The sequence below is a fragment of the Arachis hypogaea genome, chromosome 8 (assembly GCF_003086295.3).
Source record: "Arachis hypogaea cultivar Tifrunner chromosome 8, arahy.Tifrunner.gnm2.J5K5, whole genome shotgun sequence".
In the NCBI taxonomy this organism is placed as follows: Eukaryota; Viridiplantae; Streptophyta; class Magnoliopsida; order Fabales; family Fabaceae; genus Arachis; species Arachis hypogaea.
In genome coordinates, this window is record NC_092043.1 from 35,877,769 (window position 1) to 35,892,755 (window position 14,987).

Consider the following 14,987-nt stretch of genomic DNA (forward strand, 5'->3'; position numbering starts at 1 on the left):
AACTTTATATATGAAATTTCAGTAGCGTTATCATTAAGGCTTTGTTTGGTTGGAAGGAAAGAAATAGAAAGAAAAGAAATAGAAAGGAAAGAAGAGAAAGGAAAGAAATTGAGTGAAATTTTATTTTTTTCGATATGTTTAAATGAAAGAAAAATGAGAAGAAAAAAAATAGTATATAATGTTATAAAAAGACAATTTTATCTTTAGATATTTTAAAATATATTAAAAAATAAAGGGTAATATTAAAATATTGATACAAAATATATTTTCCTTCGATTTTTCATCTATTATTGGAAAAAAAAAATTTTCAATGAATCCCACCCATTTTTTTACACTATTTATTTTTTTCTTTTAATTTTTTTATTCAACCAAATAAAAAAAAATAATTATTTTTCTTCTAATTTCTTTCTTTCTTATTTCCTTCCTCCCATATTCCTCTCAGACAAACACACCCTAAGTGACAGGTATACATAGGAGATGCCACTGTCAACTGAGTCTCGATATATAATAAAACAAAACAAACACGGTCCATGCATGTAATTTCATTGGAATCGTTCAGAACAAGCATACACCACGTTGTTTCCTCTTGCTAACTGCATGTAATCTCGTTGGAGCTTGGTCAGACGAATTTACACGTCATATTATTTCCGAGCATGCTAAGTTTACGCCAAAAATTTTGCTACTAAAATTAACTATCGATATAAAATATACATTAAAATATAAAATATATACATATTAAAAATAAACTAAATTATATACATATAATAATTGATTTAATAATTAATTTTTAACATATATATAATATTTTTGTACAAAAATACTATTTATACATAATTTTAGTCACTAATTCCAGCAGTTAACTATATATAAATACGATAAAATAGTATATACAGATACTGTAAATACATGAAATGAAACGCTAAAATAAAATCCACCCATTTTTTTATTGCGTCACTGTTCTTCTCTTTTTCGATGCACGATTTATTCTATTTTGGGTGCAATCCTTTACTATTCTCTTCTTCGATTATGTTACTGTTTTGTTAAAAATAAATTTAATGGTTAGAATTTAAGAATGAATAGAAACTATATTTTGAATAAGTTGTCTATATTTAGTTTTAATTTAAATTATTTATTTATTAGGATGTATTAAGTTTAAACATCAAAGAAAAGTATAAATACATATGTAATTATTTCATAAAAAACAACACACAAATACATTCAATACATTCTTCTTTATTTTATATTCTTCGTGAGTGTGTGCATTGTTCTTTTATTTTCCAACAAAATGGTATTAGAGCCACTTATAAAATGTCTTCGTCAAAAGAAACTACTTTATCTTTTCAATACCCACAATTATCTAAACTTAACTATGATATTGGGCAGTCCGAATGAAAGTAATTTTCGGTGCTCAATGAGTGTGGGAGATGGTTGCAGAAAGGTTATGTAGAACCAGAGAATGTGGACAAGCTAACAGAAGCTCAGAAGGAAGAATTAGAAAATAAAAGAAAGAAAGATCAATGTGCACTTACTATCATTCATCAAGGCTTGAATGATGATATGTTTGAGAAGATTGCTGATATAATCAATGCAAAAAAAGTTTGGAATACTCTTCAAAATTTTGTCATAGGAGTTGAAAGGGTGAAGAAGGTTCGTCTTCAAACTCTAAGGGCTGAGTTTGAGTCTCCAATGATAAAGGAGACTGAATCCATTTCAGATTATTTCACCAAAATTTTGACGATAGTGCACCAAATGCAAAGGCTTGGAGAAAAATTAGAAGATGTTCGTGCTGTTGAGAAAATTATTCGTTCTCTCAACTCAAAATTTTACCATGTGGTGGTAGCCATTGAAGAGTCCAAAGATTTAGATACAATATCCATTGATCAGTTGAATTCCATACGGGGCCATGAAGAAAGAATGGATAAAGGTAAGCAAGAACGTGTGGAGCATGTCTCGCAGGCAAAACTTTCGTGGAATGTTAGAGGAGAAACCAACGAAAATGGAAGACAAGGATGAGGTCGAGGCCGTAGACGAGGACAAGGACGTGGTTACGAAAGAGGAAGAGATGAGAAAAATTATTCTCAAGAGAAAAGAAATCAAAATTTTTTCTCGAGGTTGTGGAAGAGAAAAAATAGTTGACAAAAGACACATTGAATGCTATTCATGTGGAAAGAATGGACATTATTCTTGGGAGTGTCAGACATTCAAAGAAACAGAAAATAAACTTGTGCACAGTGAAGATGTTGAAGAACTAACATTATTTCTTACGCTCAAGGAAGATCAAAATTCTGAATATAGTACGTGGTATCTTGACAATGGAGCTAGCAACTATATGACAGGTGATAGGAATAAATTTGTAGCACTCGACACCAACGTAAAAGGACATGTGTTTTGGTGATGAATCAAAAATAGAGATCAACGACAAAAGAACGATTCTATTCGAGCTGAAAAATGGAAGTCATAAGATTCTTACCAATGTTTATTACTCCCAAAAATGAAGAATAATATCTTGAATATTGGGCAACGTATGGAGAATGGTTGCAAGATAGTCATGGAAGATCGCTATCTTTGGCTTAGAGATAAAAATGGAAATCTTATTGCTAAGGTTTCTATGACAAGAAATCGTATGTTCTTGTTAAACATGAGAAGCGGTGGAGCTATATGTTTGAAGTCATGTATTGAAGATCCACCATGGATTTGGCATATGAGATATGGACATTTAAATTTTGGTGCGCTCAAAGAATTGGAAACAAAAAAGATGATAAAAGAAATTTCAACAATTGATCATCTTCATCAGTTATGTGAAGCTTGCTTACTTGAAAAACATTCAAGAAAGAGTTTTCCAAAGCAGTCCAAATCAAGAGCTACCAAGCCACTTCAGCTTATCCACGCGGATGTTTCTGAACCTATCAAGCCTTTGTCACTTGATAAGAACGCCTATTTTTTCCTTTTCATTGATGATTATTCAAGAAAAACATGGGTTTATTTCTTGAAGAAAAAGAGCGAAGCATTTGAAGCATTCAAGAAGTTTAAAGCCCTCGTTGAAAAAGAAGGTGGCTATGAGATAAAAGCTCTCAAAACTGATAGAGGTGGAGAATTCACTTCAAATGAATTCAAATTAATGGGCTATTGTGATAGTGATTATGTTGGGGATATTGACGACAGAAAGAGTACTACCGGCTTTGTTTTCTTTTTAGGAAATAATGCAATTTTTTTGTGTTCAAAGAAACAACCTATAGTCACTCTTTCAACTTGTGAAGATGAATATGTTGCTGCCACTGCCTGTGCATGTCATGTAATTTGGCTGAAGATACTATTGAAGGAACTTCATCTTGAGCAAGCTGAATCCACCAAGATCATGATGGACAATAAATCAGCAATTGCCCTAGCAAAGAATCCAGTGTTTCACGACAGAAGCAAGCACATAGAAACAAAGTATCATTTCATTCGACAATATATTGAGAACATGCATGTGGAGGTTGAGTATGTGAAATCATTTACTCAAGTTGCTGACATCTTCACAAAACCTCTGAAATATGATGCTTTTCAAAAGTTAAGGATTATGATTGGAGTCAGAAAATTATCAAGTTTAAGGGAGAATGTTAAAAATAAACTTAATGGTTAGAATTTAAGAATGAATAGAAACCACTTTTTGAATAAGTTGTCTATATTTAATTTTAATTTAAACCATTTGTTTATTAGAATGTATTAAGTTTAGACATCAAAGAAAAGTATAAATACATATATAATTATTTCATAAAAAACAACACACAAATACATTCAATACATTTCTCTTTATTTTATATTCTTTATGAGTGTGTGTGCCTTATTCTTTTGTTTTCCAACATGCTCCTCACTCCTCATTTTCTTCTCTTCTTCGTGCAACGCTTCACTCTCTTCTTCTTCGATCATACCACCACTCTTTATTCCTCATTTTTTTTTCTCTTCTCCGTGCAACGCTTCACTCTTTTCTTTTGAGTGCCATACCGTTTATTTTTCTCTTTTCATCAATAAATTATTTTGAATGCATTACATTGATTTATTTTGGTTCTTCTTATCTTAAAGTTTTGATTTTATTTTTGTTGGCCAAATTAAAAAAGTTGCTACTTGTTAAAATAAAATTTGAATTCAGATTCAGAATTTAATAGAATCTACAAGTTCGAATGATTCTTTATTTGATTTTAAGTGTTTTTAATTTGTTAATTATGAAGTTTTTGATTTTTCATCCCGAAACTACTGTTAATAATCAAACACCTTTTTAACTTGTTTTTAACCGTAATGAGGAATCTAGTTTGGTTGAGGGTGATGATATTATTTTGACTTCATTCTCAAGTCTCAAGAGGCTAGTATTGGAAGTTGTAGCCATTGGACCTTTTCTATAGGAAATAGACTTTAGGAGATAGAAGATTATATATCGATAAAGAAAAATCTAGGGATTGGACCAGCAATTTTATTAAATTCTGGTCAGCATGTAACTAACAAAAAAAAAGTAATCTTATATCAATGGATAAAATCTCACACAATTAAAAATATTATTAATGATTATTTAATGATTACAAATTACAAAAATTACTGTCCCTAACACTCTTCTTTAAAATCTGAGTATAATCAAATTCACTCAACATAATAATTAAACTTAGTATAGCATGATAATTTTTAAGACTAATAATTTTAATATGCACAAATTTAACAACAAAGTCATCACTAATATAAGAATCAGATTTAATATATAGTTATGCCCTAGTCACAATTTGGAATTTGCTACTACTTTGAACGCGTTTAATTTTAACTAGATTATGTAATATGATTTTGGAACATATTTGATTATCACATGATTATAACATGAAAATAACTTTGTTTTCGATTTTTGAGTTTGACTATATAATAATTTTTATTTTGTGTACATTGCTGATATATATATACTCTATTTAGTTGTAACAAATTAAAAATCTTCCATGATTGCCAATTCATATATGTAAACGAAAAGAAAAATTTTACTACAAAAATGAATAATTTTAAAAAGTATTATAAAAACGTGATATTTGAAATTTGTAACTTTGTCAAATACAAAACACACATAGGACATGTACTTTTCTCATTTTTTAAATATAATCAAAGAAATCAACACATTGGATGTAGTGTATGTTTAATTTATCATAAATACAAAGAACACTATCTAAGATGTAGTGTTTTATTTGAAAAAAAAATATTAATTAAATGCTAACTTTGTTAAATTAAGTTGTAATTCATCGTTTTTTTAATAGTTTTAATTTTAATTAATATACTGATGATGATGTATGTTACCGTCTGATTTACACAGTGAACAACGCTAAGAAAAGGTTTCTTAACAAAGAGGAGGGGTGTTGCGGAGAAGAAGAAATATGGGCTTAATGGGTTAATAGTCAACTCTGCTTTCGGGTCCTCTTTTACGAGAACCAACCAACTCTACTTTGGAGAAATAATTGGAATCATGGCTCTCAGGCTTCAATACTAAACATGTAATTTACTGTGCATTGGGAAGTGAATGTCCTTTAAACAAATCTCAATTGCAAGAATTAGTTCTCGGTCTTGAACTAACAGGTTTTCCCTGCGCTTAAGCCACCGGCTGAGTTTGATTCGATTGAGCAAGCGTTAACCAACAGTATATCTGCCAACTTCTGCCATTATAATTATGTTTCATAGAAGTGTGTTCATAGATGTGTCTAATAAAAATGTTTTTTTTATAACTGTGTTTAATAGAAGTGTCTTTATAAATATATTTTATGGATGTGTCTCTTTATATATGTATTTAAAATATATTAATTATTAGACACATCTACGAACATACTTCCATGAATCATAAATATAAATAAGAGTTGGCAGAAGTTGGCGAATAATATGTTGGTACCCTATACTTTTCCTTTAAAAAAAGAGTTGAAGGAAGGGGATTTGTGTATGCTGGTTGGGTGCAGCAGCAATTGCTTTTGGGGCACCCTTCTATTGGGTGCTTCATAACACATTGTGGAGCAGCTTCTGTAACCGAAGCGCTCGTGAACCCGTGCCAGCTCGTGTTATTGCCTGGGCCTTATAGTGATCATGCAATTTCTGCGAGGAATTTGGAGAGTAGATTGAAGGTTGGAATTGAAGTTGAGAAGGGTGAAGAAGATGGTTTGTTTAGCAAAGAGAGTGTGTGCAAAACTGTTGAGATTGTAATGAATGATCAGAATCAAGTTGGAAGACAGGTGAGAGAAAATCATAGCAAAATAAGGAATCTCTTTTTAAGCAATGGTTTTGAGTCTTCTTGTGTTAATGGTTTTTTTTGTGGGCTTCAGTGTTTGCTTTGAATTTGGAGTAGTTGTGTATGAATAGTGTATTAAGTCTATTAAATTTCCCCAAAACATTAACTAAACGCAACGGTATATATCAAATTTTAATATGTTGCATTAAGTGACACACTTGCATGCATGAGATGCCACTATCAAATGTGAGTCCCAATAAATAATACAACAAAAAGAAAAGTCCACTGCCAGCTTTACCTTTTGTAGCTCGTTCAGAACAACCATTGCATGTAATTTCATTGGAGCTTGATCAGACAAATATACACGTCATATATTTTATTCCATCTAATTGAATATTGATCATATTAATTTTTTTGGCACATATGAAATGTATTTACAATTTAATTTGATAATTATATCACTAATTATTTTTAGTGTTTGAACTCGTAATTTTAAAGTTATAAAAAAAAACAAGTCGATTATTGTTTCAAGGCTTCCTTTGCATTCATACATATCAATATTCATCTTAAAAATGAAAATATATGCCTAAAAAACCACAACAATTCCATTAAATATTAAGCTAAATAGTACAATACAAACAATGATCCCAACGGTCATTTAATGCAAACACAGTCTACCTGAATCATCAATTATACTGCCAATTGTTAGTGTAATTATTATACAACACGGCATCTTTTATACTGGTGACAGTGTCTGAAATAATATTTTTCATGACAATAACTGATTCAAGAGAAAAAAATTGTTTAATGTTGTGACTCTCAATTGTATGAAACGCAATAGTTAAAATGCTTCCACCTTCACCCTTTTCATCAATATAATCACTAGGGAACCCACAAGGAAGGATAGAAAATCCTGATGGAAGGACCATTACCTTGTTAGGGTTTGCTCCATTTGCAAGAGATGACAAAGCAAATTCGTCTAGTGGAGCATAAACAATATAGGACCCTGTTGTGTCTATGTAGCTCTCTTGAATGTAAAAGATCTCAATCTTGTCTTCAGATTTCTGATTCATAATAACAAGTGCAATTAAAATTAATAATAACAACTAAACTCACATTTACTTTACTACAAGTGGCAACACTTGATTAGATGTTAATGTAAAATTAATTTGAACAACAAAAAGAAAAAAGAATTGGTTATTACCATTGCTCGCATTAAAGAAACACGATTCCCTGGATTTGTGCCTTTGTTCATATATGCAAATTCCCGAATTGTAAGATTACGTGAAAGTATATCCCACTAATAATTGTTCATCAAAAGCAGGGAATGTGAAAGATGTTAGAAATTATATATTACTATATCAAGATTTATATAAATTTTTTGGCTTCTGAAATTATTGCAATTAGAATTTTGGTTAATATATATAGTTGAGCATCTATACCTTGTTTCTTGAATCCTCGTGACGCAAGAAATTGAACAACCGTGATGGTGAGACTTTAAGCCAAAGACAAGTGCTAAACACCACAGTTGTAGCAATAGGTTTCCCAGGATCCTCAATGTTATTCCTGATCATCACCCTCACATCTGAAGAATCAGATTCTGAAGATATTAATGGCATCCATTGATTCGTCATTGAAGCATTGATATCACCACAAAAGGTTCTCACAAGTCTGTCTGCCAGGTTAAGGAAACTTGTCCTTCCAGCTTGTGGTATTATAACTGTGTATATGTTTATTTCATCAAAAAAACCAAAAGGAGAACATACATAGTTAAAGTAAAACAGTATCTAAAGTTTAAACTATTAATTAAAATCACATATATATAGACTATCAATACAGTTATTTTCATATAAAGTTGATAAATAAAAATTATTAAATAAAAATTTAGTCAAATATATTAAATGATTTATCTATATATACTTGTATCTTAATTAAGAATGATTTCGAAAAAAAAGTTAAGTGCAGTAGATGTTTACCTCCATAATCCACATAAATTGGAGCTGATTTAGCCTCCATAATTTTAGATGATTCAGTGTGCTTAACTATAGAATTAATCCAACGAGTTGCACCAAAACCCAAACCCGTTGTTACTAGTGGCCGGAAATGGTTACTCAGTTGGCTATGGTCTGCTTCCACATGCTCCACCCATATAACCTAACATCATCAAATTATAGTTTAAAACAAATCAAAACTGCACAAACCTTTGCTTTACATAATCAACTATGAAGAAGAAAAATTAATTTCATGAGTCATGACTAAGGCCATGTTTCCAAATCTTGTAAAGTTTAAAGGCCAACAGAATAGTTTTTTTTTTTTCTGATAATTCTAACCATCAGTTCAATTTTTTAGTCTATTAATTTAATAACATATTTTTAGTCTACACTTTTAAATATTATTGACTAATTACTGGTTAAAAATAATAAATTCTACTAACTTTCTAAATTTTTTTTTACCAAAAAAAGTCTTTCACTTGAAAATTAATAATCAAGTTTCCGTTAAAACTAGAACTCGATTTATAATCAAAACTAATAATTATAAGCTAAAAATGAGTTTATAAGAAAAAGGCCATATTTTGAAGCTTATCATTTTAAAAAAAAAATTATTCTTTTAGAATTATATTGATTTTATCAAATTGATCTTAAATATTAAAAAATCTAAAAAAGGATTTTATATCTATTTTTGTAATTGTACCCTTAAAAAGAAGCTTTCTTTATATATTTCAAGCTCAATAAATTATCTTAAAATGACATTTTAGCTAAAATATCCAAATATAAATCACTTGCACATAATTGATTATTTTAGAAAACAATTATACAAAAAAAAATCATTGAAATAAATTTATTTTCAACATTTCTAACACATCATGAATTTCATATTAAATTAAAGACGTATAATATCTTTATTTTACTTTATATACTGAGTTAATTAATTAAGCTAACGCACTATTATGAATAGAGATAAATAATTATATTATAGAATAAGATATTAAATATAATGAAATTAGTATATTTTAGAATAAATGAAGTGTTTTATGAATAGTATATGTCCATAATAACATTTTAAGTTCCTATACAATGCAACCATTTACGGTAATAAATAAAGTAATAAATGATCAGAATGCATACACTACTAAGCTTGTCATTGGATAGAATAAGAAATTTGTACCATGTCAATTTCCTATTCCATCTAATTATGAAAAATAGGTTTTACTTTAATATATGAAATAAAAGTGAAGACAAGAAATAAAATAAAATGAAAACCTTAGAAAATCCGTCTGGCATTGGCCTAATCAAGCAGCCTGATGGTCTTCTTCGGAAATTGGTTGCTAGAGATGGAAAATGCTTCTCAAGGGACACATCAACAACACCCCACATTTCATAAGGTAATTGCTTGCAGTACCTTGCAAAATAGCACTCCCTTGATGGCACAAATGGTGTAGGCAAATGATATTCCGCGAACATCTACCACAACAAAACATGGGACACAAAGAATTAGAATATAACAAGGTTTACTACATTATTGATTTTAGAAATTCCCTGGATTAGCTCCATAACTCACAATAATTGTCATTTTAATTTAATGGAGAATAGATAATTGCTCTTTTAACATTAATGGTATCATGTAGTATAATGCAATTCATATATTAAGGATTTCGTTGGGATTTATACAGTTTACTCCAACAAATGAAGAAATCTTTTGCAAATTCAAATAGATTTGAGAATAGTGAATCTCGTTATATAAATGTTTAACCTTTTCATGCAAAATTCACATAGTAACTAACTCAAAGGTTCATGGGGTAATGAATTAATAAACTAACAAGATATTACACACTTAGAGAACTAACAATTAAGAATAGACTAACACGCTTAACTTACCACTTGCACTTTCCCATCATAACTTTCTTCCGCTCCATTTGATAAGGTTCCTAGCACCGCTGCCCTGGTGACAATATTGTCGAATGCTTTGGACCATTGATTCTGATGAAATAAAATTAGATAATACGAGTGAGTGTATGTGTGTCAATTCTTTGTTTTTGTAGGGGAAAATGAAGAAATAATAACGTTACCACATCCATAAGCAAGTGAAGCAGTTTGGTGGAACTGATCTCAAGGTACCCCATATCACGTGAAGCTTCAGTTTGAAGAGCTTCCTTGGGAACTCCACTGAGAGATAACGGAACAAGCTCCCTTCGAAACGAGTCAACGGTTGGCAACAAGTACTGGGAAGAAGAAGACTCTTCTTGTCCAACCTCAACAAGCTTCATAATCTCCTTCATCGATTCAATTTCTTGAACCTCACCGAACTGCCTCAAGTACTCGATATCGTTAAGCGTTTCGAACTTCTTGTCCTTCTGTGGGACCCACAAAGGCTGCCCTTCCAGGGCTATTTTCGACAATTCATCCATCGCGGACTCAGCAAGGGCTATGATTTCTGACTTTGTTGGCTCTGCGTACATTGACACCACCAAGAGAAGGTCACTTGCTCGGTTGAATCCGCCGCCGCCACACATGTTGCTGTTCATCATGCCTCCCGTTGGGAAAATTGGATCTGATTCTTGACGAGGAAGAGGAGCATTTGCTGAAAAAGAATGAAGGTCATAACTTGCTCCATTGAATCCATCCATGTTGTTCGTGCCTCTGTTTGGGAAACTTGGATCTGATTCATGAACGGGAAGAGAATTTATTGAAGAACAATAAATGTCTCCATTAAATCTGCCACAGCCGCCGGAGGAAATTTTGCTGTTATCCATGCCTCTGTTCGAAAAGATTGGATGTGATGATTCTTGATCACGAGGAGGAGCATTTGCTGAAGAATGATTCCACCGTGTTATTGTTGGAAGTTCAGTTACATTGATGTTCCGTGAACAATCATTCTCACAATCCATGATGACAAAAAAAAAATTTGGCAAAAGTGCATAAAGCCTTAAAGTCTTGAATCTTGCTGTAACTTATTTTGAAATTTGAATATTCAAAATGGAATTTTTTATTTTAGAAAAAACTTAACTAACACAGTCAAAATACATCTTATTATATTATAAAGGTGAAAATTTACATGCGATCAGTTTCAATTAATGATTAAAAATGTTAGATGATTTTATTTAACTAATTTGATTAAATTTTCATCTAATAACTCTTAATTATCAATTTTATGTGAAGTCTACTGTACCTAAGTTTTCTCCTATTATAAACTAAAGAAATAAAAATAAAAAAAAGTAACAAAATAAAAATGTAAATTAAAGTACTCAAACACATACTCTACTTATTACTTATTAATACCTATATACTCTCTACTCATGTATTGTTTTAACTCTGCCAATTATTCTCATTCACCAAAAATTTTTACAAAATTAATTTTGTGTATAGACATAATATAATTTCATAGTATTTAGTATTTATATTTTATGATAATTTTATTTAAATATTTATAATAAATATTTTATTAAAAAATTACATCAAATTTAAGATAATGCTCTCCTGCTTTAATTAAAAAATTTTAAGTTTAAATAAATCAAGAGAGATACAATATAAAACGCTCTAACTAGTTAATTTTTTATTGGTTAATATTAATATATAATCTATATTATAAGTCTAAATTTTAAATTAATTACTTTGCTAGTTGCTACTATCAAATCCTTTATTGGAAGTTTAATTTATAGATAATTGAATTTAGCTTATCTAATTATAATTCAATTTATATATAGTCGTAAAGTTGGATTAACCACATTTAAAATATTTATTTGAGGTAAAATATGATTCGGTTCAAATTAAAGTTTAGACGGTACAAGGTGTACTATATAATTCCCAAAAGTATAATAATGCATACCAATTTTAAACTATCATTAAAAAAATTATATTTCAAATTAAAATTCTTAACTAACAAACTTGATTTTAGGATTCTGTTACAACAACACAATATAAATTTATATAAAAAAACATAGCTCATTGAATGAATTTGTTGCGTGAATAATTCAAAAATTAAAAGAAAAATAATTACCATTTAACTATCTAGCACAATTCCTATGGATAATAAATTTCTATTCAATTACCACATCATTTCGTCATCATTCATGGTCATTTGTGGATATATGTTAAATGAAGACTCTATTTTCACGTTAAATTCTAATATTATTTTTGCAGGTAGATATACGATAAGATTGATCACCATAATAAGATGTGTTCTATAATAATATAATTTAAATGAAATATTCTTCCACGTCCTCTTATGATCATCATAATATTATAATTGCAATTTTTTCCGCTGTTATTATATAGTTAGCATTATTTATATTAATCAACAAATTATATATTTCAACCTACCTACTATCTAATAATTCATAAACATTTCTTCACAACACTTCTAGGTCCTAGAAAGGTAAAATTATAACAAATACTAATAAAATAAAAATATTATATACAATAAAACTTAAAGCTAAATTATAACAAAAGAAAACGAGTGAATGAACAATTTTATGCTATTTTTTTAAGAAAAATATTAATCAAAAGAACGAAGGAAGTGAGCCATATGTTCACGAAGAAAAAAAAAGTTTATTTAATAATTAAATAAGAATTGAGTATTTTAATGCAACAATATGAGTGAACTAATATAATAGTGTCACTATGAATTAGCCTGTAATTGCACATTTTGATGTTATTCGTATGAACTTTGTATAATGTTTTTTTACTTTGAATATGATACTTTGTCAAAAAGTTTTCATGTTACTACTACAATTTGTTAAAGAAATTTTAATTTGCATTTCATTTTTTATATATATCCAAGTCTATTTGTGATTAAATTTAGAGTAATAAATAGTTACCAAAAAAATTTAAAGTAACAAATGTGAAGAAGACTATGCATATATATTTTAACCTGTCTAATAATTCATAGCCATCGCTACACAACACTTCTATGTCCTACAAAGGCAAAATTATATATACAAGAACAAAAAATTAAACAAATAAAAATATAGCAAATATAGTAAAAATTAATCTGAAATAGGATGATACCTATTCATCTCAAAACCTAAGCTTCTTACAAACCAAGTTAGAGTATATAATTACATATAGACGGTGATGATAGAAAATCAAGGAGAACGACTAAATAAGTAATTTTATGTTTTTTTTTTCTTTTTTAAAGAGAAATTCCAAAAATAGAGTGAGTGAGTGAAAGGAGTCTGTGAAGAAAGAAAGAGGGTATGTTTAATAATTAAATTAAGAGTTAGAGTATCTTAGGACAAGTGGGCAACAATAATTCAACTGACTGTTATACATTGATGCGGCTAATAATAATGCTAAGTTGACGTTGGCTTGTCATTAAGCATAGCATCCAAACATAGAACATTTCATTCTAGATGGAGTACATGATTTTGAAAGAAAATATTCGTGATAAAATATATACATTAACAGTTCAACTATCACATAAAAATATTAAATTTATAGATTTTGTAATATAAGATAAATAGTTCAAATATTAGTAGTTTTGCAGAGGAGATTTTTGTGGAATAAGGAGAATATGAAAAATAAAATACATTATGAAAAAAATTATGTGTTATGTAATATTTTTTAATCTGTCTTATATTTATAAGAGAAGTTTGTGAAAAGATATTTGTCAATTAAATATTAAAGAGTGTTAGTGAAGAACACATCTCTAGAAGCTTACTATAAGTGAAAGTAATTATACCCTCAGACAGTTGTGCCAGCTCATCTCCAATTAGTTAAACTGCTAACTAACTTGTACAGTTCTAATTATCACATTTTATACACACACTCTTATATGTACATTGATGCCGCATTCTGTAACTATTCATCTATAATCTAATTTTTTTCTCTAACTCATCAATTCATAATGTTCTCTCTATTTCACTGCTTTCTCTGTTTTCTCTGTTCATCTAGCTAATTCCATTGATTTTAGATCTTTTTAGCTATTGATACCTTACAAAGAGACATATGTGAGGGAGAAGATAATCAAAAATTTGTCTATAAAAATAAGAGATGAAAGAAGTATTGGATTATTGGAGAATATCTGATTGTAAAGTAATGTTTTAAAAAATACTTTTTAATTTTTTTTGGGATTCAAACGAAAAAAATCTGTTATAAATAATTGTGGGGTTTGAAATGAATTAAAGTGGATACAAAATTTTTAATGGATGAGGGAGTTGGAATTAGTTTACTAACTCTAATAGAAAAGAGAGGATCAAATTATATAAAAATTTAATTAAAAAAATATTTATACTATTAATTTTTTTTGTGTAAATTTTGTCGGCAGAAACACTTTGAAAAAATATAACAAGTTATAGTTTGATTAACTTTATTTGGAGAGGTTAATAAAAACGATGTTGAAAATGTTTTTTATTTATTTTTTAGTTATGAATTTATTCAGCAGTGTGATATATTTAAGTGTTTGCCTCTAATAATTTATACACTGTTGCAGATATTCTTAAGCAACATTCCGTAATTGGACAAAATTACATGAAAAGAAGGAAGAGTAAATGTAAATCAGATAGTTGCTTTTTTTTGTCATCTAAAATATTTTGATAAAAAAAAAATGAGAGATATTTAAGAGGATCATAGCCCCTGGGGTGAAGCCTCACTTAAGAGTTAAGAGGGGCAATAGCCCCCTAAAACTCATTTTTTTTTTCATAAATTATATAGGAATTTTAATTTAAATTTAGTCTCTTTTATATTATAAAATTAATTTTTGTTTTTTTCTAAAATTTAGTCTAACTCTTCTGTTGATGGTTCTCTAAATTTTTTATAAAAAAATTAGTAATAATTAT

The 14,987-nt window shown here is 29.1% G+C and overlaps 1 protein-coding gene across 1 annotated transcript; it reads right to left on the reverse strand.

The window, feature by feature from the left end:
* Nucleotides 1-6,797: 6,797 nt before the first annotated feature.
* LOC112707238 (homeobox-leucine zipper protein ROC2) lies at nt 6,798-11,530 on the reverse strand. The gene is made up of 7 exons (XM_025758907.3): nt 10,281-11,530; nt 10,090-10,191; nt 9,475-9,675; nt 8,191-8,368; nt 7,657-7,934; nt 7,419-7,514; nt 6,798-7,278 (listed from the first exon to the last, which is right to left on the reverse strand). The coding sequence occupies exons 1-7, from the start codon at nt 11,097-11,099 to the stop codon at nt 6,901-6,903; spliced, it is 2,052 nt and encodes a 683-aa protein (XP_025614692.1). The 5' UTR covers nt 11,100-11,530; the 3' UTR covers nt 6,798-6,900.
* Between the last annotated feature and the right edge of the window lie 3,457 nt (nt 11,531-14,987).